The sequence below is a fragment of the Paramormyrops kingsleyae genome, chromosome 14, assembly GCF_048594095.1.
Source record: "Paramormyrops kingsleyae isolate MSU_618 chromosome 14, PKINGS_0.4, whole genome shotgun sequence".
Taxonomy (NCBI): domain Eukaryota; kingdom Metazoa; phylum Chordata; class Actinopteri; order Osteoglossiformes; family Mormyridae; genus Paramormyrops; species Paramormyrops kingsleyae.
Window position 1 is genome coordinate 8,898,037 of NC_132810.1, and position 25,887 is coordinate 8,923,923.

The 25,887-nt window shown below is 48.1% G+C and overlaps 1 protein-coding gene across 3 annotated transcripts; it reads left to right on the forward strand.

The window, feature by feature from the left end:
- Positions 1–527: 527 nt before the first annotated feature.
- LOC111838912 (RAS guanyl-releasing protein 1) lies at positions 528–25,680 on the forward strand. Of its 3 annotated transcripts, none has more exons than XM_023802376.1 (17): positions 528–620; positions 9,087–9,268; positions 15,237–15,342; positions 16,505–16,567; positions 16,715–16,846; positions 17,683–17,836; positions 18,377–18,550; positions 18,746–18,862; positions 19,252–19,527; positions 19,717–19,797; positions 19,949–20,053; positions 20,372–20,481; positions 20,712–20,856; positions 21,006–21,042; positions 21,729–21,866; positions 23,289–23,641; positions 24,694–25,680. In XM_023802376.1, exons 2-17 carry the CDS (start codon positions 9,196–9,198, stop codon positions 24,826–24,828), a joined length of 2,199 nt encoding a protein of 732 aa, XP_023658144.1. In that variant the 5' UTR covers positions 528–620; positions 9,087–9,195; the 3' UTR covers positions 24,829–25,680. The 3 variants fall into 3 exon arrangements, with proteins under 3 accessions (XP_023658144.1, XP_023658145.1, XP_023658142.1); XM_023802377.2 differs by lacking the exon at positions 528–620 and adding an exon at positions 4,441–4,582; XM_023802374.2 differs by lacking the exon at positions 528–620 and adding an exon at positions 7,576–7,828.
- Positions 25,681–25,887: the final 207 nt, after the last annotated feature.

Genomic DNA, 25,887 nt, shown 5'->3' on the forward strand with positions numbered 1-25,887 from the left:
ATGAGCAGAGCGTGCTGAAACAAAAGGGGATGGTCTGCACTAGGGACCAGTGCATTGACTAATTCATAAATTTAACAAACTCCATTTCATTAAACTCGATAAAGTCCGCACTTTTCTATTTAAAATGAGAGACATGACCTGTAAAGGAAACATGAGAGAGGTGCCTGCGAGTTTTGGGGTCAGAGATTAAGGGGGGAGGGGGGTGACTTAGCAAGTGGGGAGCCCCCTAGTGGCATGCAAGTATTCAGCATTCAGATCCCCCCCCAAAACAGGTTTGGGGTTGGGGGAGGGGGAGACCGTAGTGTGTTCACATTTTGTTCCTTCCTGCAGTCCAATCGTTATAATATCTCTGTATGTTGCCTTAACCACACAGAATGGAAAGCAGCTGATTTGCCCCAAAAAAAACCCTATAGATCCTACAGCTGTATGGTGCTGTGCTCTGATAGACAAACCGCACTGGGTGGGTGGGTGGGTCACAAAGGGTGGGAAGCTCAGAGGCTGCAGCTGTACTTCACTTCTCAGTTTTACTGTTACTCAGTGCACAGGGCTTTGGGAGGGGGGGCGGTCGCCGAGAGCAGAGGACCTGGCGGCTAACCAAAGCGCTCGGCGGGACTCAGAAGGTAGGACGGTCGCTCTTAAATTATGGGGTGTCTTGTATGTGATGAAGGCATCACACAAATATAGTATGAGTTGTATTCATTATGCTATAGATGTACACCCTGTTAGGAGAAATGCAGTAATTTAAAAAAAAAAAATGCAACATACTGTATGTTATGACCACAAGAGGGCATGCTTACATTTACAGTTTGAGAGTCACAGATTATGAGTTACAATTTTTCAATCATTTGTGTTCCTATTTGTCAACTTTATAAGTGCCCCTGAAGTAAAGACTCCTCCAAACATTTGCTAGTTTGTTTACAGCCGGAGAAAGTTGTCTTATAAATAGTCTTCATCAATCGTGCATGATCAAAAGCGACAAAAATAGCAATGCTGTGAGAAAGCATAGCATTCAAAGACACATATCAAAATACAAGCACCAGGGCTTCCTCTTTGCCCTGATTGGTACGTCTCCAACCAATGAATTCCAAGTCTCTGAGCTAATTGACCGGTATAGCAGAATGCCTAAGCTAGGCACAGAATCTTCACAAGGGCAAGACAGTCTTTCTAAAAAACACACCTGTCCATTTTGACATCTAACAAATATATTCCTCACTAACAAAATTCCACAAAAAAGTGCAGCTTAATTGTTGGTAAACTGCAGTGGCAATATTAGACCATTTCAATTAGGGGAGCAGACAGTTGTTCTGTTAGGGGGTCCAGATGCATTTCACCTTAATGTCCTCCAAGGAATACTTACACTAGATCGCCAGCATTAAGAAGCAAAACACAATTTAAAAAACTGATAAATTATTTATCCAATGCTTTGCACTTACATTTTACAGTTATTACAAATATGTAACTCACTCTGATTTCCTGTTTAGACTGTCTTGCTTCCAAAAACTTGTTTATACAGTATTTTGTCTATCATTAACCTCACTTTTCATCAACTGATGTGATTCGATCACCCAGCGCACCAGCAACAAAATGTGCTTATATTGGTGTTTCACCTGTTCTCAGTCCATACAATTTTACACCACATATAAATGTAAATAATAATAATAATAATACATTTATTTCCTACCAAAGTAGCTTAAGTATTTAGGGTGGGGGGGCACAGAGGGTGCTATGCATGTTGTCATGGGGGCACTGCCCCCACCTAGAACCACCCCTGGTAAACTGGCAGCTCCTCTCTGTCCCGTGCTCACTGTATCTCGCTTACTGGATAGAGAGTGTGGATTTACTTTCACTGTGATTTACATTCTGTACTCCAATCACTGTCTCAGTCAGGTGGCTCAGTGGGCGGCATGTTGCTTCAGAGCTGCAGGGTTGTGGGTTTGAATCCCACCTTTGCTCAGTGTGTGAGCAGTTTCTATGTTCTTCCTAAATGTTCAGGGTATTCTGGCTTCCCATAGTGTGAGGTATGTGTGTATGTACACTGTAGTGGACAGATTGCAGCCTTTGATCTGCCAGCTTACACAGAACTGACTCGTTGATGGACTCTGATTATGACCGAAGTTGACTCCTTGCTTTTATTAAAACAGACTCATTCTCTTGTTTTCTATAATGTCAATATGCACCAGTCAACATTGGCCCCCCAGAGGTTGTTTTTCTCCTTACTTTGGATTTCCTGTTCTCCTCTGTTGTCCTGTCGCATTCTTCCGTCTTCACAGTTTAATGCAGTGTTTTATATAAAAGATGCAGGAATGGACTGGCAGAAACCCTTGTCATGTTCCTTGGGTACACTATGTTGTGGAAGGTATTATATAAAATTCTCAAATTGAATAAAATCCCATCCAGTGTGGCCCCCTCCTGTGTGTCCTGTACTGATACCAGTTTCCAGGTCCCCAATGAACCTGTACTGCAGAGCACTTCAAATCCGAACTTCGATTCCAAATCCAGGCCTAGTTCTCAGTTCTCCCAGGCAGTTAGGTTAAAAATTACTGATCCTGATTGGCCACAGAGGCTTCACACCTGGCTCACAGGTAAAGGAAGGCTGGGAAATGAGCAGTTCTCAGACCTTGAGTTCTGTGATTTGAATAAGCCTGCTGTACTGGATAAGAAGTCGACGGATAACTCTGATGTAATGCATATATTTAACCACTAGGGGTCTGAGTCTGCGACATGGCATCTCAGGGACCTAACAGGGCGGTGATATAGATTTGGGCAGCAGGGGGAGCAGGAGACAGTCTGGATGGTGAGGAAACATCTGGCGGCGTTGTGAGGGACTGGTGTTAAACAGGCAAACTTAACGCACTGGCTCCTCTGCGCTCAGAAAGCTTTGCAGCTGAAGGGTACATTCTGCTCTGGAAGAAGCATTAGAAGAAGGGCAAAGCGCTGAACGCTGCTCAGCCCACTCAGGAGGTGTGGGAGACATAGCCTCATGCTCTTAGTGCTGATAAACACTGAGAAGTGCTGACTCGCCATCCCACAGTGTAACTTATCATCAACAGACCGGGCCCCCACATACAGACTCTGATTGTCAGTTCATGACATATGTTTACTTAACTCAGAGAACCGTCTGGCCTGTATTTATTCTGTTTACAATTTTTCCTTTCTTGAAACCACAAAGTTTAGGATAAATCATAAAGCTTCTAGTCTAAGGATGCCAGAGCAATAATCTGATTTATTCAGGCATAAGAAACGACCGATTCTTTGAAAATTGACCAAAAGGATTCCAGTATCTACAACGTTTTAAACACGCACAATATGGTCTCTGTGAGACATTCGTGGTATAAGTGGATTTTTTGTATTTCCCAGAATACTTATAGTTACCTGATAAGCCTGGATCCACTGCAGGCATGATAATAAAATGACCGTGATGAACTCTGTCTTTGGATACTAAGGACAGTAGTGTTCATGTGTCAGAAGAAGTGTAACTTTAATCAGTACAGCCTGCAGCCAGGGCCACAAAATGACTTAAACTGACAAATGTATAACCTACCTCATTAGAGTGCTGTCTACAACGTGTCATCCTGGTGTTAAAATAGTGGTTTGTGTGATGTTGACACATGGCTGTTCTGGTACCCTGTGCAAGATTCTGCAGAGTCCCCTCCCCCATCCCATAACCGAAACTCCCCAGCAACAGAAAACTAATTTTGTCAATTTATTTCTATGAAAATGCATTTCAATATTTCAGTAGACAGGGTATCTGGCTGCTAACTAGCTAGCACATGCCTGTTTCACAAGAAAAGTAGTGAAATATTAAAACTAGTGCAAATAACTTACTGTTTGACTACGTCTTTTGTGCCCCCCAATGAAATGGCGCCCTTGGCGATCGCCTATATCGCCTATAGGGCGGGCCGGCCCTGCACATGAATGCAGTATTTAGATATGTTTAATGCAGAACTTCCTTTTTATCTGCTGGATAATCAAAACATGGACAGCTGATCCCGTCCCTGTTCCTTTGGGACAGCTTGGCTTCAGATTTGGACAAATGCCGTCGCTGCATATTTTCACTCTTTTCCTGGGATATTTGTTAACGGAGTGAAAACGCCGTCATGTTCAGCTGGGACAAACAGATTCTCAGCCTAACGGACAGATAACCCACAATGCCTTAGGAATAGCCAAACTTGTGGGCTTAGGGATGGGCCCTTTTAAACACGGTGCCTTTCAGTTGCACCAAAAGCCAATTTTTAACCAGATGCCTTCCCTGTTTGAAGAGTTCTGTAACTTTCTGTCTTCGATTGCCCCCAAATTTGGAGGTTGGATTTTGTGTGGAGGAATCACAAGTACCATCCCCCAATCATCACAATCGCCTGGGATAGGAATGCAGAGCTTGGGCAGGCAGCCGCTCGTCCCAGTAGATTTAATTCCAAAAAAAACTCCCACTTTTTTTGCATGCTGCTGCTTGAAGGGCTAGGCCCTCGATCCATAAAGCAGTCCTACTCGTTATTAGAGATCGACTTGTCAAGAGAACTCACAGCTCCCAACAACGGAACCCTGATATCAAGGCAACAAACGACATCCGGCTCATCATGTAGAGGTACGCTTTCTGGTGGTCTGGAACCCGAGGTAATGCCACTGACTTCACGCTTCTCCAGAAGTTGCATGAAACAGCTAAGAATCAGTCACAGGAGAGTCTCTCGGTTGATCTAGTGACGCCTAGAACCGAACGGCGAGCGGCTGCAGGGACGAGGGTGCAGTCACGCTAATGTGGTAAAGTCCGATGTGAGAATGATGTAAGGGCTGCGACACTTAGGCAGGCAAACAGGATAGTTATTTTTACGATGATAATTCGGGCACCTAAGTCTGTGGTTCGCATCATCATTTCCGGACTTAATTAACAAAGTTAAACTTGTTATGCTTAGTTTCTATTGTACGTGGCCAATGGCTCCAGCCTGTGTTACATCCTTTGGTGCCTAATGGAGGAGAGGGAGACTGGACCCTCTGCCCTGGCATAATGAGTCACTCAGCACTTATAAAACCAAACGGACTGCGGTCAAATTAGGCCAATTAACTCCTCCTTGTGCTAAAGGACGAACAAATATTGAGAAGACGAGCCTGTTCCATGTGTGGCTGAGAAGGTCACATGACGACACGGATGGGTTGTTGGGATGGAGGGAGGAATAATCGGCGTTCCACAAGAAGGGCCCCAAACTATCAGGGCAGGGTGGGTGTGGGGATGGACTGGAGGGGAAAAAGTGGGTGCGACTCGAGATATTTTGGGCCACACTGCTTTTATCTGGGTCTGTTTTTGTCCTGCAGTGCACGGCCACACAATGGCAGAGGGAGCGGGCTGTCAGCACTGCAACTGCATGTGTCGCTCACTGCTGCTCCTCCCTGGCGCCCCTCTCTTGTGACGCCCCCCCCCCCCCCCCCGCCCCCCACCCCCGCAATTATGACTCGAGACGCACTTCCATTACAAAAATACCTTTCCCATCAAAGACTTTCATTATTATCTGATACGTACATGCTCTTAACGTCTCATAGTTTACGTAATCCATGCATAGCGTCATTTAAAAAAAAACTCCCCAAAAAACACAGCGATCATTATAACTTCCTTAAAACCTAAAGGACATGTTTCTGAAAAGTTCTGACATTAATCATATTCTGCGCCACGTATCCATTCCATAGCCATGTCCAGAAAGTAAAAATCCAGACCAAGATTTTGTTTCGACCAACAAGTTGAGTCCTCTTTGACTGTGACTCTTTATGCTCAACTGGTTGGTTGAAGTAAAATCTTGGTCTGGATTTTTACTTTCTGAACCTGAACTAACCACCCCTGATCAGTTCATAATCAGATCCTAAAGAAGGGGGCTCTGTCGGTTCCCGGCCATAAAATAAACCAGACACCCTGAACAGAGGCGATAAATGGGCAGGAAGCTTGATAGTTGAGGAGAATGGAAGGCAACTCAGGAGAGTAACACCCAACATTTACTGCAGCGCAAAGGCATAAAAGTACTACCTGTCACTGATGACGCTAATTGGTCACGAGAGATACTTTAGCTTAGGAAGAGTGCGTGGAGCTGTTGCTCTAGCAGCTTATGGCCTTTTCACCAAGTCACCGAAGGCAGAGTACCATCGCACCATTAAGAATGCGGTGCCCAGGCTCAGGATGCGTGATTCATGCTCTAGGTTTTGCCCCCTGCTCAGAAGGAGGTGTAAAGCCTCCCAAATGCATCTATCTCCACCTCAGTGACCCTCAGCGACAAGCATTATTTTTGGCATCAGCATTACTCTATTTGTACTATGCTAATTTCATATTTTTACAGCTTTTATGTTTTTAAATAGCCATAGTTATATGCAGCAGCGACCAGCAAACCTTTACTAAGCGATGGTGTTTTTCCATATTCTTTGTGACACTTACTGTTACGTCTGTAGGACACTTTGGACAAGATTATATAAACATAAACACGGCACAATAGGTGATACGTAGCATTTTGCTAATTTGGGTTCCTATTGGTGTATGTTGTATGGTAGGGGGTCTCATGTGTAACCCGGAAAAGGTTCCAGGCAGCGTGCAATCGTGTACTGGATCAGCACTTGTGGAAGAAATCTCTGATGATCATATATGTGCACAGAATGATGCTTACGGATTTCACCAAGTATCTTGAACTTTTCAGCAATAACAGTAGCTGAAATTATGTTACACCACGGTAAAGTGGCCCGTTTTTTCGCAGAAGCAGACCTCATGTTTTAAGTAAAGATGTACGCTTCACATTGGCTGACCCAAGACCTTCCAGCTTAAAACCACTCCTAATCTAAACTGCGCCTTTGCCCGCTGTCTCTACTGCGATTGGCAGGAAACCCAAAAACAAAGAGCCTTATCTGCTCCGCGGTTCCACTCCAGTATGGGGTCCGTGCAAATTGTGTCTGGAGTAAACAGCACAGATCCTCACGCTGGTGGGATTAGACAAAGGCCGGCCAAGCCGATACCTATATCCCATCTCGCTCATATTGGCCGCCTATCTCCAGCCTTGAACTGTGTAGGGCATGGAACATCCCTGTGGAGCAGACGGCAGAGTGCCAGCCCTGGAGAGGAAGACCCCTCCCTTCCTTTTCAGCAGTCTGAACCGAGCGCAGTGCCACCATAGCAGTTCTGATTACGCAGAGCCTGGGAAACATGCCCTGGGAAAGCAGTGCGATCACTGCAGTCTGTGGTCAAGGTGCTGGCTGTGAAACAGACTCCACATTAATGCAGTGTGGCTCGGCAGTGTGAATACGGTGAATTTATCACGCCGAAGTTCTGGTTCAGGCCAGAATCACTATATGTACTGTATACTGGATATTCAGAGGGATACTGAATACATTTTCTGTAAATGTCCCCAAATTGTAGTCAAACACTATCATTTTGGGTTTTTGTTGCTGGTAGGTTTACTATAGTGCAACAAGACTGGGTTGGAGGAGTACAGGCACGTTCAGAAAGGAACCAAGCCAAAATAATAAATAATTATTCATCGTCCAATTAATAGAAGGTGCAGCCCTCCAAAAAAAAACAAAAAAAAAACAGCCGTTTCGTGAGAGCCATGCCATGACAGCTCGAACCCGCCTACTTCCTCGGGTTGGGGCTGATGCGCCTTAATTGGCGTCGTCCCCCTGCCGAGAGAGTGAGAGCGATGGTGAGCGGCGGCCGGCTCCGCGGTGACACGCACAGAGTGAGCGCCGCCGGCATGGACAGCCTCGTCGGGCCACTTGTTGCCCAATATCTCTCGATGGGCTACCAGCCGAAGGAGAACAGCCAGTGCGGCAATGGGAACGGGACCGGGGGATTAAGCGGCAAGGAAAATAAGTGAGTAAATGTTGCTTTTTTGACTAGAATGAAACTAAAACGGCATTTCGAATTGCGATCTCACAATACCTGCATTCACCCCTTTAAATCAATGTAGAAGAAATCATAGATTTTTCAGTTATGATCGGGTCGTTTCATCAATGTATTTGGCTTTGCAGGGTATTTCTTTTTCCACGTTTCTCAAATGTGATCTGTACAGTCCCTCATTGAAGTTGATCAGTGCCTGGTTCCGACATTTTAAAGCACTTAAAGCACTTCGTTCCCAGCAGGCAGCTCCTTACAGTAGCCCATATTAAAATAAACAGCGCTGCGCAAAAATGCTCCTAGTTCCAGTGGCTCATGAAGTTATACTGACAGTTTCGCTTATATTTATTTCTGCTTTAAATGCGTTGTCTTTTGCGTACGCAAGTTCTTGTCTGTGGGCAAATTATACTGTTAGTAACATAGACCAACATTTATATGTTACTTTGTAGGTAAAAGTAAATAGAAGCAAAAGAGACGCGTTCGATTTTTAATTTAATGTGCTAGGGAAATGCTGATGCTGAACGTATGACATTTTACACTGCTTCCAGTAATTGAATCCTAACCTTCTTATTGTCTCCGTAATGAAATACAGCATATAGAATATTAACAAATGATTTATCGGTGCGATCCAGTAAAATGGCCAAAAACAAAACCGCGATTAAAGTTTAGCAGTATAGTTAATGAGGTTTTCTGCCATTAACGATTAATCTTGTGCCTCGTTAGCTGTTCTCTAATTAGACTGCTTATATCACATCACTTAGGTGTATTATCTTAATTCTGATCGTCATCATCAGTCTCAAGTATTATGGATCTCTGCGTATTTTTCTGATGATGTAATTATTGTTTAAATGGCATATTTATTGGTGAAATTATGCCACCTGTTATCTGTATTTGTATATTTGAGGTTGTGTGTGAACCTGAAGTAAAACCTGCTTTGCTTATTGATCATTTAGTCTTTTCCTTTTACCTGTGTATATTATAAACCTCCATACACTCAAATCTACACTTTGGGTTAAACTTTCAAAGTAGTTTCTCCTCGTCTGAGAGGCATCACCCCTACCATTCAGTCACGTTGATAGCTCCCCGCATCCCCAAGCCCTTTTCATCACCCCTTGCCTCTACCTCAGCACCCCCCCCCCCCCCCTACCCCCCCCCCACCCTACACACTGACCCTTGTGAGCCAGCTCATGCTCCCCATCTCATTCTGTCTCTCTCTCCCTCCCCGGTTACCCAGCTCCAGCCGCCTCTCTCCAGCATGTGCCTCGGCGTCCAGAGGTTCACCCCGCCAGTGGCCTAAGTTCCACGACAGGCCGAACCTGGCCCAGATCACCCAGGTGAAGGTGATGATGTCCCTGGGACAGTTCACCAAGGGGGCCAGCTGGGAGGAGCTGCTCCAGGCCTGCATCCAGTCATTCGGTGAGTCCTCCACCACAGGGCCCTCTCACTTTCGCACAGTATTATACATTTCAGCATTTCAGTTTCGCCTTATAGACTCTGGGGGGCAGCCAGTGAATATTCTGCGTCTTGTTGCTGGTTTTGGTCGTCACGTAACTTAGGTGTTAGCGACTCAGTAACTCTGCTGAAGCTCCTTGAGCAAGGTGCTTAACCTGAAGTCTATCTGTAAAATATGTGGCTCTATGAATCAACTTAAATGGCACCATGCTTTGGATAAACAATGTAATCATGCTTTGGATACAAGCGTGCAGTCAAACAGCTCGATGTGTTCAAAGGTTCACGCCTAGATCTCCGATTTCCTCCTAGCGGGTTGGCTAGAATGAACCTGTCTGTGGTCTTATGCGATCGGTATCTCTTGGGCGGTGACGGTTAGTGCCCTGCGCCATTGATTCAGCGCCGTTTGAAGGGAGCATCTGACGCCTTTTCCTGCCGTAGCTGTGCTGGGAGCTTTGAGGCGATAAATGAAAAGCACAAGTGAGTAGAGTGTGGAATCCGGCATTCGGCCGAGCAGAATCACTGCAGAGAGGAGCCGCTGGCTTCGCTCCCCCGCACGGCACCTGCTGGCTCTTTTAAGTGGTGAAGCTGAGCCCCGTACGTTCCAGGAAGCACCTGTTTCTCGTTCAGTCACTTGCCCTCCTGGTAGCTTGCTTTCGGAAGCCGAGATGTGCAGCGCTCTGGGCGTTCCCAGGAAGGAGCAGGAAAATGCGAAACATTTCAGCGTCGATCCTGAAAAGAGCCGGCATATCTTGGAGACCTTGAAGTGATTGCGAGGGGGGGGATGGGGGGGGGGGGGCAGCTTGCTGCAGAGATGGTCTGAATTTCAGTTCAAAAATGGCCACCGGGCTACATGCGCACGGTGAATATGCTTGCGCTTTGTCTCTTTGTCTGCTCCTGTCCAGACGCTTCAGCTGCTATTGAGTTCAGATAGGAAGGTGCCAATTTCAACAACCTGGTAGCTGGACCTGCTGTGGGCTAAATCTGTATAACTTGTAGTGTTTTAGTAAAAACCAAGCAGGTTTGACCAACTAAGTTTGAAGTAAGTTGGTTTCCATGGATACAGGCACTTCCTAAGCAAGATATATATCCATACATTTTGTTTTAGTTTGTCAAAGAGTGTTTTGTGATTCTGACAGTAAACTGACAAGGCTTTGCGGCGTTCTGTAAGGAGATGGCTTCTTTCATAACAAGCTGTCAGGGCCTGATAAAAGATGGATGAGTCTTTTCGGGGAACATCACGCACTCGCAGATCTGTTGTCGGGGGTGATCCTAAAGTTAGGGCGATTATGCCTTTGAAGGGGAGGACATTCAAACCGCTGTTGCCAGGAGACAAAAACGGAGAGAAATGACTGATAAAGAGGAAACACAAAAGACTGGGACTGGTCGCAGCGAATTCACAAGAGCCTCTTGTAATTGCTCTTGTTTGTGAGGGATAGGGACTGGAAGATAATGGCTTTTGGTTTTGTTTGAGATTCGTGTTCAGTCCAGCGCCAGGGCCAAAAGTTTTTTTTTTTCTTCCTGTGCAAACTCTGGGAAGGTGCTTTATAAAGCTGCAACTGTTATCTGGGATGCTCTCCGCTATAAGGGATCCGAACGTCAAATGAAAAAAAGCACCATTTGACCTGGGGCCCGGCCAAAGCTTGTGGGAGGGGGGTCCTCCTGACATCAGAGACCGGCCCCCTGGGGGGAACCTTTTAAATGCGAGCCAGGGCACAGGGGGCTATTTGAAGGATCACCACGCCGCCCAGTCGATCTGCGGTACGGCCGAAAGGTCAGGACCCCAAACGGACCTCGGCAGAGGATGACCGGCCTTTGAAGCTGGGCAGCCCTCCGGCGAAGGTGGGGGGACACACACACACCGATCGATGCAGTTTGACATCACTGCCGTCCCCCGGGTGTGTGGCCTGAACTTTCTGTGCCATCCTGCATGGCTGTGCCATCACCATGGAAACCACAGCTACTCAGAGATATCACATTTTGAACTGTGAAGACGGAGTACAGTTAAGGAAGAGTTAAAAGAAGACAGTTAAGCACCAAGACAGGGCCTTAAGAGTGAAAGTGCCCCATTTTTTAACGTAAGACAAAAGGGACTTAACTGCATAACCTTCTTCCCCAAGAAGAATGATACATTGTGGTATCCGAGGCCCAAAACATACCCCCTACAGGAAGTAAGCTGCCACTGTTTGGTTACGAAGGGGCCAACTGTAACCCATTCACAGAGCTGTTGTTACGTTTCCGGAAATGTTACAAGGGTAGAGTGGCAATGGGCCGTTTGCACATTGAATGACTGAGTGCAGATCACTAGGCAGCCGTGCTATTTCCAGACACATCTAAACAGGCAGGGACATAAAAAAAAAAAAATCCCAACCAGCACACTGCTGAGTCCTTTCAAGCGGGTGATGGGGGCGTGTGATGCCGGTGGGGGGGGGGGGCGGGGGGCGTGGTGGGCTCATGCGAAAAATGAAGTCTGTCAAAACGCAGCAGCAATGCACTTTCCGGTCATGAACGTCTTCTTTCTGTTTTTCTGTCAACCCAGCCCCCCCCCTCCATGTTATTTTGCTGTAAGCTTCTGTGGTTTCGGGTTTTGTAGAGAACAAGGTTACCTGCAGTTAGAGCAACAAGCGCGACATCAAGGCCGTAAGGAATCAGCTAAATTTAGTCCCCTGAAGGCTGTTGGACAGGAGCGCGTGGACGTGGTTCACGGTGAGACGAGCCAACACCGACTGCCTCAGACTGCGCAGACGTGCCGGTCGTGGAGCGTAAGGCCACACGGATCCACGTCTGCGCGCTTAAAGGTGCTAGACTCTCCTGGGCCCTCAGATACTGTCACACTGCGTGTCTCGTAGCCATTCGTGCCAACAGAGTAAACAGTGTGAGGCATCATACCTGCACTTGTGTCACATCCGGTTTCAGCAATCACCCGTCCAATGAGCAGCGGGGATTAGGAGGCTCTGAGTTTGGGGGATGGGGCCCCATGGCACGTGGGCCGCTGCCTCCCATCCTGTGCCTGCTTGGTTGTTTGTGTGTACAGAGGCAGTCACTTCCCCCTCACCCCACCCCTATAATTACTGTTTTGATGCGCTCAACTGCAGATGGGCATGCAGGGAAAAAAATTGGCTGTTTTCACTGTGAGCAACAGTCTAGGTCTCAGGGAGCCAGAATCACACCGATATGGAGTCCCTCCAGTCGGCTCCGCGGAATACTCCAGAAGCTTGATGACCGGCGGTCGGACTTGAATGGGGAGCAGCCACTGGCCACCCATTACGCAACGGTGCTCAGTTCCCTGCTCCCAGATGCTCGACTCCCACGCACTGGCGAGGGCTGCTGCTTCACGGGTGGAGTGCATCTTCACCCCCGAGCCAGCTGACTGATGACGATGCCGACCGGTGACGTCCGTCACCCTGTCTTACATCCGCCAGTGCTGACCCGCCTTCTCACAAACGGCTACGGAGGACAGTCTACATTTCTTTTAAATGTACTCCTCAAATCACCTGCGAGGATCTGTAGAAAAACACTGCTGTCGTGGAAATAATGAACTGACTCCTCCCTTTGCTCTTAAAGAAAAAAAATAGCTTCCTGGCACCAGTCCAGCACTTCAGCGCCTCTGAATGTGACCGAAAATGCTGTAAATATCATAAGCTCGTAGTTTCCAACAAGCTTGTTTTGAATAAATGATATTGTGTAGATGTTCACCTTTGCTGTTTCCATTATGAATTTCAGCCTGCTGTTGCGTGTCCCCATTCAGATGTTGTGCTGGCCACAAGTCTTTACTGGGGAATTCCACCCCAAAAATAAAATCTGGTTGTTTTTATTTATCATCAGGTGAATGCATTGGCGTTCAAAGAAAGACGGAGCTGCTTTTACGATTTCGAATCCTTACTGGTTACATACCAGTCCTTGGTGCTATGAAAAAAGTCAAAATTAATTCTGGATGATGAGTCACTGGGTGTTAAAGGAAACTGTGGCCTGGACTCTAATCGATTTGCCTGGAGGTGAAACGTGAAATAACTAATGTCTTATTAAGTTGAGAAAAAAATAAGGAAACGAAAAATCAATCAATAAACTTTATAGGGGAACTGTATTTTTTAGGAAGGCACTATATCACTGTCTGTCTGTGGTTCTGTAAATTGTTTATAAATGTCTCTTAAAATATCAAAATTGTAAAAGTCAGCAGAGCAGCACCTCACTGTGAGCAGCACATGCACACTTATGGCTAAACCGCAGTACCTTGTCGCTGTGGCAATGTGGAAATTTGCCATTTACAGTAAAATGGCTGTTTCATGTCCCCCCCCCCCACCACCGTCACTTTGATGTTGTTCCACTGAAGAATCGAAGTCACACGTTCCATTGTTCCTCTCCACCGCTCCTGTTTGCAGCTTGCTGGAGCTTTACATACAGATGTGAGGTGCTGTTACTCCTGGTTGTATTAGCCTGAGTATACAGCTGCAATTGAGGAGCAAATTTCCAAAACTCACTCAGTCCTTTACTGAGATGAGACTGCCAGTCAGGGGCATAGAAAGCTGAGAGGACAGCGGCTTCATTTGTCCACCCAAAACAACTGTTGTGGGTCTGGGTACATGTGGCAGTGACAGGCAGCGGGTCTGGGTACATGTGGCAGTGAAAGGCAGTGGGTCTGGGTATATTTGGCAGAGAGAGGCAGCGGGTCTGTGTACATGCGGCAGAGAGAGGCAGCGGGTCTGGGTACATGTGACAGAGAGAGGCAGCGGGTCTGGGTACATGTGGCAGAGAGAGGCAGCGGGTCTGGGTACATGTGACAGAGAGAGGCAGCGGGTCTGGGTACATGTGGCAGAGAGAGGCAGCGGGTCTGGGTACATGTGGCAGTGACAGGCAGCGGGTCTGGGTACATGTGGCAGAGAGAGGCAGCGGGTCTGGGTACATGTGGCAGTGACAGGCAGCGGGTCTGGGTACATGTGGCAGTGACAGGCAGCGGGTCTGGGTACATGTGGCAGAGAGAGGCAGCGGGTCTGGGTACATGTGGCAGAGAGAGGCAGCGGATCATGGCCGGGGTGGGCACCATCTGAGCTGTAGTCCTGGTTCAGTCCCATGGATGGGTGACATTGTGGATGTGACCGATGAAATGCAGCAACATGGGCACAGACTTCAATCAGCACCCTGGCTTTGACCCTGACCTCAGTTTACACCTTGCATTTAGCAAGCGGACACACTTTCTTTTTCTTATAATGTTAGCAAGGCTGGGCGGGGGTGGGCAGCCAGTTGACCCCCAGAGGTTTTTTTTTCTGCCGACTTGGGAGTCTTTGGTTCCTCTCCGTCATTGTCATCTGGCTTTCTTTCTTTCATTTCTTTATCCTCCCTGTTCCCTGTTTTTGTATTATTCTGTCTTAGTGACGTTGTAATGAATTAGAACACACCCATGTAAAACGCCTTGGGGTGACACTGTTCTGAAAGGCGCTATATAAAATTGAATTGAATTGAAATAGAATCTGACAGGGATAGGCTCTGACTCTGGATACATGTGGCATCTTAAGGTCACACTGGTTTCTCTGGGGTTAGACCTGCTTGCTAACAAGCTGAGGTCACGATTCTGCTTCTTAAAAGCAAATGTTTTGGGTACATGTGACGTCCTGCCTAGAGGCGTAAAGAACTGGCACAGCTTGCTGGCGTATACAGGTCATGCTGAAAAGGGATGTGTTTCCATGGCGATCAAGGGCATCCGACGAGTGCTCTTAGTGAGGCCGCTGGCTTCCCATCGGGCCCTGCGGGGGGGCTAATATCCAACAAGCTGTGGACCAGGTGGGTAAAACTTGCCCATGAAAATCGAGGAAAGGCTGAGTGGAAAGGGAAGCTGGCAAGGAATGCGGACCCCCCCCCAGGACTGCTGTGTGTTGGGTTTGTACGGGATAGTGCAACCAGGTCTATGCCATAATGTGAGGTGTCTGTCCCCCCCCCGCAGATGCAGAGGGAAGCCTGTGTCGAAGCAGCCACCTGCTGCATATCATCCTCACCATGCACCGGCTCCTCATGTCCTCCAGCGAGCTCCTGGAGAAGCTCGTCCTGCTATATCCTTCCTGTGCCCCTGATGAGTGCCGGCCCTCCGTGAGCTGCTCTGGCCCCCGGGGGGCTTGGCTGGGCATCTGTTGACTCAACATGGACATGCTGAGCAGTAGGCCAACAGAACACTTTCCCTTGGTTTGATAATATATGATTAGCTATGATATGATGATCAGTTTATTCACCATAGAAATTGTGAGTGTTCTTATAATGGAAAGTAAAAAGTTTAGATATTAATCATTCAGTTTCAGTTTTTATAAGACTGTAAACTTGTCAGTGAGATTATCCAATTCTCTTAATGATGCAAGCAGCAGGATTAATGCATTCTCCAGAATATGCGGTAACCAGGGGTGATGCTTTGAGAGGTTGCTGCCTTGGGAACAGGGGTGATGCTTCAGGGGTCGTCGCTCGTCTGGCTCTCCCACGCCGGCTCCTCTAAGCCAGATACGTCGCCCCCGATTGGAAAGCTGAGGGCTCGCGCCTGTGTCTGTGGACAGGGGGGAACATGAGATCCCTTTCGAGTAGTAGTGTACATTCTCAACACCCCCCCCCCAAATGGTACATAAAACACTGCGTCTTTCTGTGCCGAGTGGGCCAGAGTGGGTCACACTGCAGCCCCCCCCCCCCCCCCCCCCATAATGCTCTCTGCCCCTTCATCCCCTGATCTTGGCGGCAGGGAGGCCTGAAGTGCGACGCCATTATAGACATGGTTTTACATAACGTGTTGGATGTTTCCGGGCTTGTGCAAAGAAGGCGACCTGGTAGCTTCTGCCGTCGGCATTTGGTTCAACCCCCCCCACCCCTCCCCTGGCATCCCTGTCCACAAAGCTGCTCAATATCCCCGCTGTTTTATTTTGTGTTTGTTTGCAAACCCACACGCTCAGAGAAGTCACCTGTGGTCACCGTGTCTTTTTCTGTCAGCGGAAATCCCCGATGTGCCAGGCGGAGCTCGGCTATGCATCGTACCTGTCGGGTACATCCCCTTCAAAAGGTCCCGTTCCCCTCACATTGCCCCACGGCGGCGCTCACCCTGGCCGGGCACGCCCACGCTCCCGCCCCCAGATAAGCACACAGCCCGATGTACCCCAAAATCCGGTTACCGCTCGGTGAAGTCCCCCTCACCTCCCTGTTTACAGTATACATGCGTTGCTCCTTAACTGCTCCTCTCACTTTCAAGAACGCCCTGGAAAATAAGAGCCCTACAGACTGCCAGAAAGTCTGCTACTTCATCAGGTGAGAGAGCCCGACCCTTCCAGGGACGCGTGTCACCGTGCCAGTGCTGTCTGCATGTTTGGTTTGGACTGTAGGCTCTGCTTGGTCAATCTGGACACGCCCTTGCGCACGACCAGAAACCTTACCTGCATGTTTGTTTTCGCTCAGGTACTGGATAAGAGAGTTTTGGACAATGTTCAGGTTACATACCAGCCTCGCGGACTCCTTAGAGCACTTCCAGGCACTGATGAGGGAACGCGGGCAGGAGAGACTGTGCCCCCTGCTGGAGACAAAGTGGATGTGAGTATAACAGTCTGCAATGATGCCATCGAGCTCTCTTTGAGGGATCCGACAAACAGCAGCCGTCCGTTGCCGTCGCCTGTTCGGGTTGACTCATGGAGCCCACTTGGCGTGAGTCATCGTGTGTAGTTGCAAGGGATGATGGGAAAGAAAGGAGTTTGCGCTGTCACTGTGTGGTTAGCTTTAGGAGCTGCATCTCGCAGCCCACCACACGGAGACGACCTTGAGGTGTTCTTTCGCTCCGTCAGCGCTTGCAGCATTCCGGACCCTTTCCATTCCGCCGGCGGGGGGGGGGTTGGGGGTGAGGCTGTTTTACACTCCCTGCTTCAATGCCTCCGCTTTTAATGAGTCACTGTGGAACAGAGACCAGTCTCCTCCATGGAAGGAAAGTCGTGGAAACAGCCCTAGTAACACGTCAAGGTTCTCGTGCTGCAGCTGCACAAAAGAGAAAAAAAAGTCACATGTTACCTGGGATGATTTTTTAGCATCTGTCAGAGAGCCAGTGTCACTGGCAAGAGTTTATATGTAGGTCTGTGGTTAAGGTTTAGGTTTGTTCCAAAATATCAACAATATACATAGAAATAGCGATCCTCTACTTACAATGTTAAAAATATTTGAGGTATGGTGAACTTGGTCATTTAATTTCCCTGACATCCTGTGAATTAGAATAGAATAGAATAGAATAGAATAGAATAGAATAAGTACTTTATTCATACCACAGGGATTTTTTTTTTCTCATGTTCTGTCTTTTGTTGAATTTAGTGCCTGCTGCCTCCCTAGTTGACTTATTACGTCGTTAACCAGTGTTAACCTCCCAGAATCCTTTGTGTCTTCAGAGCCGAGAGAGACTGGTCCTGGAAGGCCAGCCAAAAGATCAAGGCCAACTGCAGCAAGAAGAGGAAGGTGTCGCTGCTCTTCGACCACCTGGAACCCGAGGAGCTGGCCGAACACCTGACCTACCTGGAGTTCAAATCCTTCTGCAGGATTTCAGTATGTTCAGTTGGCTTTGAAGCTGCTTTACATTAGATATAAAGCGATTATATAACTAAAAACACCAAGCAAAGACATTTAAGACTGAGGTTTTGGATGTGACCCTGGCTTACTCATTTACTCAGGCTACGGACCTTACACCACAGCGGGTCACAAGTGAAATTCTTCACCTCTTCTCTCACTTTCATTTTCATGGGGTTTCTCTTAGCCCCTGTTTTGTGTAGAACTGGTACACTGGTCCAGTCCAGCTGGCTTCGTTAAGATATGTGAAAAGAAGTACTCAGACTCACCTTTCCCTAAAGGACCCCCGTCAGCATAGTGATGTCATTATATAGAAGAGATGTATCCTTGCACACCTACACGTGCGCGTGCAAACACCCGTGTGCAAAGCGTGAAACAAGGCTATGGAATGTGTGGGTGATGATTATAGCGCTCTGTTGTTTGCCTACTCAGCCACTTTGGGCGGGGCATGATTAGCTCCACCCACCACGGGTATGGAAACCCAGCTTATCCTGTTACCCCGCCCCCTCCCCTTCTCAGTTCGCAGACTACCAGAACTACATCCGCAGCGGCTGCATGAAGGACAACCCCATGATGGAGCGATCAATCGCTCTGTGCAACGGCATCTCCCAGTGGGTCCAGCTCATGGTTCTGAGCCGGCCCACAGCCCAGCTCCGGGCCGATGTCTTCACCAAGTTCATCCACGTGGCTCAGGTGCGGCCGGCTCCGTTGCTGTAGGCTAATGTTTGTGTCGCCGATGAGTGAACGGGTACAAATAGGCTCTGTTAGCCCATCAGGTGGGAGGACAGGGTCGGAAGCTTCCGGAAAGCCATGTAGAAAGCACTAGAAACACGGCTACGCAGGTTTGCCTTGCAGACATGCTGACATACTTTTCGTCTTTCCCAACAGAAGCTCCTTATGATGCACAACTTCAACACACTAATGGCCGTGGTGGGAGGTCTCTGTCACAGCTCTATCTCGCGGCTAAAGGAGACCAGCTCCCATGTGTCCGGCGAGGTCACCAAGGTAACAGCTGCTTACTCTTCCCATAAGCCACCCTGTTAACGATGGGAGCCACAGTCTGCTTTTAATCGCCTCTGAAGTCAGGGGTGTGATAGACTTAGACCACTGGCCATTTTTCAGTGATATAGGATTACAGGTACATTAACTGAGCTGCATTGTCAGTGTTATTCAGAAATTTACTGGCAGTAAACTGTATACCTCCCTTGACATACTCATTAAACTCATTATTATTATTTTTTAGGTATTGTCACATTAGTTCCTAGAGAAGAGAAATGCATTGCACAGAATTCTGAGACACCATTAGCAGTGAATTCTGGGAAAACCGCATTTTGTAACCCACTCCCTGACCCTTCCACCGTACTCAGTCCGCCTGTATCTGGCTTTCCCTGCAGGTACTGAATGAAATGACAGAGCTACTGTCCTCCTGTCGGAACTATGACAATTACCGACAGGCCTACGGCAAATGCACAGGGTTTAAAATCCCCATCCTGGGTGTCCATCTCAAAGACCTCATCTCTGTCAACGAAGCCATGTCTGACTATGTGGAGGACAGCAAGGTTAACGTACAGAAGCTGCAGGCCCTCTACAACCACATCAATGAGCTGATTCAACTGCAGCAGAACCCACCGCGCTTGGATGCTAACAAAGACCTGGTTCATCTACTGACGGTCAGCTTACGTGACTGTTATACCGTCCTTTTATGGTCAGGTTATATCTCTGTTATAGACCTGGTCTACTTATCAGGTCTCCTTGTTCAGTCTGCTGATATAATTCTGTGCAAAATGGATACCTGCCAATGTCAGCTCTTTATCACATTACTAGTCACCTGACTGCTGTTGACGTTGATCTCGTTCCAGCTGTCTCTGGACCTGTATTACACTGAGGATGACATCTATGAGCTGTCCTACGCACGGGAGCCCAAAAACTGCAAGGCGCCGGTGAGTGACCCAGGGAAGCCTTAGGGCAGCAGGGGGGCAGAAGGGCAGACTCTTGAAGGTTGTTGGTTTGAGTCCCAGGAGGGATCCAGCTACACTGGTGCTCCAGTACGGTGACATTGCACTGATGCCGGGTTAATTTGTCGCCCATCAGCCAGCCACCCCGTCCCGACCTCCCGTCGTGGTGGACTGGGCCTCAGGTGTAGCCCCCAAACCGGACCCCAGGACCATCAGCAAGCATGTGCAGAGGATGGTGGATGTGAGTCCATATATCTGCTGTGTCTTTTCTCTCTAAGATTAACGACCACGACAGCGTCACATGAGAACATAACTAGAGCCATGATACTGAGGTTGATCAAGGGCACATTTCAGCACTTTGATTAGCTTCAGTCAGCATGGCTGACGATGTGTTTTTAAACTCTCTATACTAGATTAGGGTTCCTTCGGAGTAGTACCTCCAGTCACACCATTAGGTGGCAGAATTCACCGTACCTCACTGCTCAATCACGGCATACTGACGTAGCATATTCTCATCCCACGGAATAATTCCGTCTTTGCTGTTTGCTTTTCCTGGCAGTCGGTGTTTAAAAACTACGACCACGACGAGAATGGCTACATCTCCCAGGAAGAATTTGAGAAGATAGCGGCCAGTTTTCCCTTCTCCTTCTGCGTCATGGACAAAGAGAAGTGAGTATTGTCAGGCTGACGCCGCGCCGCCATGACCGACGCGAGCTGATTGGTCGGAAGGCGACACAGGTGTCGAGTCAGGATACGGCTCCTCCCATCTCCTCGTGTTTCAAATCACGTGGGTGTGGGGTACCGGCAGCCAGTTGGTTATGTGACCTGTTCCCAGCTCGTGACAGTCATGATGTGTTTATTAGTGACCCCCCCCCCCTTGCCTTGTTTCTCCTGCCCAGGGAGGGTCTCATCAGCAGGGAGGAAATCACAGCCTACTTCATGCGAGCCAGCGTCATCTGCTCCAAGCTGGGTGTGGGCTTCGTCCATAACTTCCAGGAGACCACCTACATGAAGCCCACCTTCTGCGACAACTGCTCTGGATTCGTGAGTCACCCGTGACTATGTGTGGCCATGGCCTCCCCTCCCCTCCCCCACGCCACGCCATGCCAGTGCCCTGCATATTTTCAGCATTTCCCACCATCCCTTGCAAGCCTTATCGCTGATCTGCTGCTGCTTCTCTCTTCATTCTCCAGCTGTGGGGAGTCATCAAGCAAGGCTACAGGTGTAAAGGTGATTCCTCTCGTTACTCCCCGAATCGCCTGGAAGCGGCTGAGGCTCTTTGGAAGCGTGACAGAGCTCCGTGCAGTTGGTGCGGCCCCTCTTGGGAAAAAGCTGCACGCTCTCAGTCAAGGCATGACTGCAGTCACAGGAAGCGTGCATTTCCTGACAGCACCGCCAAGCAGAGTTTCGGCGAGCGTGCTCAGAACGTGGCCTGTAATTACGCGAGTTATAGAAAGCTCTTTCCAGACCGTTTTCAGTGTCGCCCCAGGGAGGGGAACACGCAACAAGGCCAGCGGCAGGTGAAGTGTAATGGGGGGGAAGTGTTTGGGAAAGACCCCAAACAAAGCGGAGACACTTGCTCTTTCAACCGCTCCCCCTGCGAGCGACGTGGCTCAGATTCCGCTCCGTGTGTCGCTGTGTCACTGGGCCACCGCCTCCAAGGGCCGGTGCCACAGACCATCATGCCTTGCAGGTTTCCGCAGTGTAATGTTCATCTGCGGACGATGGAAGTAACTTATAAGAGGGACAGCGAGCTTTAGTGCAATGAATAAATATATGTCCCCCCTTCGTCATCATGCTTTAGGGAGTCAGGGAGGTGTTTGTGTTGATTGGGTGTCAGATGTAGTGCATGTACTGGATTGGTTGACTGACTGTCATTCTGCTGTATTGCACCCTCCCCTCTGTCTCTGGAACAGACTGCGGCATGAACTGTCACAGACTGTGCAAGGACCAGGTGGCATTCGAGTGCAAGAAGAACGCCAAGGGGAGCAGTTCCTCAGCTAGCTCCACCCCAACCGCCGTGGGCCCCCAGGGACCCAAGGGCAATGAGCAGGGTGAGGCCACGTGGCCCCACGCTGCCACCTGCTGACCGTATATCCACACCACGCACGCATATGTGATCATGCACAAGCACACACACGCATTCAGACGTGGGCTGTGCTATCGTGAGCATAATCACAGCAGGCTGAGGTTGGAAAACAGCCAGTGATACCACTGGAACGTAAAATTATACATGATGGGGAGACACAGACATCACAGCACAGATGGCAATCTGTCTCAACACATATACTGTTCAGTAACCACCAACCAATCAGAAGCAACGGTGCATTCACACGTTAAAAGCACAATTAATACTGCATGCAACAAAAACACATCACATCAGTGATTAGGCCTGTTTGAGGTTATACAACACCAGCCCATTTTTACCAAACTTCCTGCCTTTGTGATGACTTATCGCTTTAGCGATTCAACAACTCCCCCTGCTGGCTGATGAAGTTAGAACGCTACTATTTTTTTCTCAGCTTAAACACAATTACATAGTTTAACCAGCAGATGGAGCCTTTTCTCAGCTGTGTTGCGGCATACAATCTATTTTCCATTCATTTTCCCAACTAGGCCACAGTGCGGTTACACCATTCATCATCACCAGCTTCATATGTTAAATTTATTTGCTTAATGAATACGGCATATGTATTTCATGTGTTTTGATCTGCGGCTTGTTTGGTCATGAATAAATGATAAATGAAACCAATTCTTTCCCCCTCTATTTATTGAGTGGTCTTGGCCACAAGACCACAAAAAAAGTCTTTGTTGTTATTTTTCATTAGTATTGATCAGATCTTAGACATTGGTAATTATTCAACAATCGATCTAAGTTCAGGATATGTGAGTTTCTTGATGTCCAAGTTAACATTTAATTCCTCCTGTTTAAAAAGAACAAATTAGAAAAATAAAGGAATATAGAGACATCTGGAGTTCTGGTTGCATCCAAATGTCAATTATCTTATTAACAAATCTGGCTTTCGTGTAATTATCTTCTGTAACCTTAGGTGGCCTGTCTTCTGGTACTGAGTATTGTAGTGCCTCTGTAACTGTTTTGGGCAAGTCTGATTTACTGGAACGGATCGGAGAGAGGGGGCTGTTGGGTAATTCCCCTGTGTGGGCGGGACTGAAAGGTCAAAGGTTACTTCTGGTGTCGAAGAACTGGCTCAGTTACAGTAACACTGCGCGATTTCTGGAATCAGACAAACAGCACAAATCAAACTAAGACAAATAACTTATTACTGTTTTTAAATATTGCAGATACTGGAAATGATAAAAAGAAGATTTGTTTCACCCGCCCCTCCTGCACCGTGGTTTTTGTGCTTTTTCTCACCGAAGCAGGGCAAGACGTGGATGATGTGTGAGATTAGAAAACGATGTCATTTGGTGGCATGTCTCATAATCTCTTTCCACACCCTGTCATTTTGCTGCAGGTTCTGAGGAGAGTGCACAGTTCACGTACCCCGGCGAGGAGCCTGCTGACCCCGGCGATCACGCTAAGAACTGCTGGTCCGGGCCGTCCGCTCCCCCCCAGCCGCTACCCTTCTCTGGTGTACACAAAGGGACCCAAACCGAGGGGCCTCTGGTGACACTGGCCCCGTCCAGCGACCCCGTACGGCCCGAGGTCTCGCTCCTGTCCCCTGCACACCCCGCCCTCACTCCCTGTCCCAGCCCGGTGCCGGTGCGTAAGCGTGCCTACGCCAAGTGGGAGAACCGGGCCTCCACCGTGCAGAAGAGCCAGGAGCCCGAGGAGCAGAGCAAGCAGACCCAAGAGCAGCTGGAGAAGGCAAGCAGGCCGTCGCTCACCCCTGTCCTCGTCGCCTCTGCTTCCGTCCCTGGATCTGCTCGTTTATGCTCAGTTTGACGGCGCAGTGGCGGAGAAAACAAAGATGGCCGCAAACAGGAGAAAGGAGACAGGACAGGATGGTGGCTGACAGTGACGCAGTGAGCGCGTCCTCCCTCCCACCAGCGCGCACCCCCAGGCGGTCACACATGTGACCTCTAACGCACCTGCGGTTGTCACCAGCTGTTCTGAGTCATTGATTTGTCCTTCTAGTTCTCAGGAAACTGTTAATAATAAGAACCAATATCTTTTTCAAGGTGATCACAGTTATGTTAGTGATTTCTCCACCTGCCGCAAGCCATGTATAGATCATTAAATCTATACACTGAAACAGAGTAACACGGTAAACTTTGCTGTTACTGCATGCACATGCATCTGGTTGAGTTGGTGTCTGCCATGTTTGTTATTTTTAACAAACCATACCCTCTTCCGTTCTGGTAGATTCTTTCTGGATAATCTGTCTCTGGGAGTTTCATCATCCACTGAAGTGGGACATTCAATTAAATAGGATGTTTACAATCACATGGCATGTATTACCTGGTGATAATGATGGACATTTGAACGTGTCAGTATTTTCTCAGTATTACATTAACAGTCTTTCTGTTTGGTTGTCATCGACCACGATATCACTTACGGTTGTTAAATGGTTAAAAAAAAAAAAAGATAAATTCCTCTGAGGTCGCTTATTGACAATCCTTAAAGGATGGCAGTGCGTTGAGTCTTGAACATGTGCTAAGGAAACGGCTGCCCACTTGTTCAGAGGTTCAAACCCCCACACCCTGGTATGCTGAACACTAGTGATTAGGACAGCCTGACACCGTGCCTTTAATTATTTAATTGTTTTTGCCATAAGCACTCAGCAGGATATGTTACTCAAAGTGACTCTCACAGCTTTTTACAGTTAGCTAGATTATTGACCTGGATATTTTCAGGACATGGAAGCAGCAACAGACTCCTCCAGCTCCCCGCTCATGTCTGTCCCTGTCTCTGTCCAGGAGAACCAAGCGCTACAGAAAAGCAACGAGGAGCTAAGGCGCAAGCTGAAGGAGGCGCAGCGCGAGGTGGAGATCCTGAAGACCCTGCTGAAGAGGCAGGCGCTGCACACCGTCGAGGAGGACTCGTCCTCCTAAGCAAGGGCGCCTCCCGGTGGAGCGTCCCCTTGCACCCAGCCGTGCCACTGTGGAGCTCCTCTTGAGACAATCACGCCAGGTGGGAGCTGAGCCCATGCAGCAGCAATCGGGGTTGGATAGAGACAACCTTTCATAAGACTCTTGGCGTCCTAAGCTCCTCCCACTCTGGGACAGCCAATTACATAAGGGGGCAGAGCTCATTTTGCTCAAGGGTGCAGCCACTCACAGCAGGAGGCTCATGTGTCACCATCGTTAGCCACACCCACTGCCTCATTTCATTGGTCCCCTATTTGAAGCACTTCCTCTGCCCCTTTGCGAATGTCACCTGCACAGTGTGGTCAAGGCTGCACAGTTCCAGGCCGCAGAACCACTGGCAGCAGCTTCAGTGTCGTATTTCTGTTGTCTCGTCTCTCCTGGTCCCTGCAAATCTGTTTGCAGGACCGCGGCTGCCCATTGGCTGTGTACACATACCAGTGCATGCATAGGACTGCTTACTTTCGATATTTATTTGGAAAACACTACGAGACAGTGAACAGCACAGTACAGAGCATCCTCGACATTAGTGTACTACATTTCATAAAGAAGAACTTCCTAACTTCATTCTGTTTTTGTCTACTATTTATCATTTGCATATACATATGGGTGCACACCAATAATATGGGGTTACAAACATGGCAGTTGTGCGATGCAATAGGAATGCAACGTGTAAATATTTCTCTTGTACATACCCGTTGAGTTATCGCATTAGATTTCCTGTTTCTCGATCTCGGTCCATTTTAATCTGTGTTGTTTATCACTGAGCATTGCTACTGTTATCTACCAAGTAATAAAGAAGCACTATTGTAAAAGAAACCAAGGATTTTTTGTGGCTTTTCTGTTTCTAACTGATAACAAAAAAAACGTGAACAGGCATGACAATTACAAGGAGCATTTGATGATGCTTTGCTTTTTAGGCGTTAAAGAGTATGGCGAACGGGTGCAAGCGGAGTTCATCTTATCTGTGGCCTGTAAACAGTGGGGGAAGCAGGTGCGTAATGCTTAAGGGGCAGAGGCGGACAC

Excerpts from the sequence above, each read along its gene's own strand:
- LOC111838912 (XM_023802374.2), top strand. The coding sequence starts at position 7,611 with ATGCGCCTTAATTGGCGTCGTCCCCCTGCCGAGAGAGTGAGAGCGATG. Across the intron at positions 16,568-16,714 it reads AAAGTCTGCTACTTCATCAG|GTACTGGATAAGAGAGTTTT; the intron begins GTGAGAGAGCCC and ends GTTTTCGCTCAG. Across the intron at positions 21,867-23,288 it reads ACCCAAGGGCAATGAGCAGG|GTTCTGAGGAGAGTGCACAG; the intron begins GTGAGGCCACGT and ends ATTTTGCTGCAG.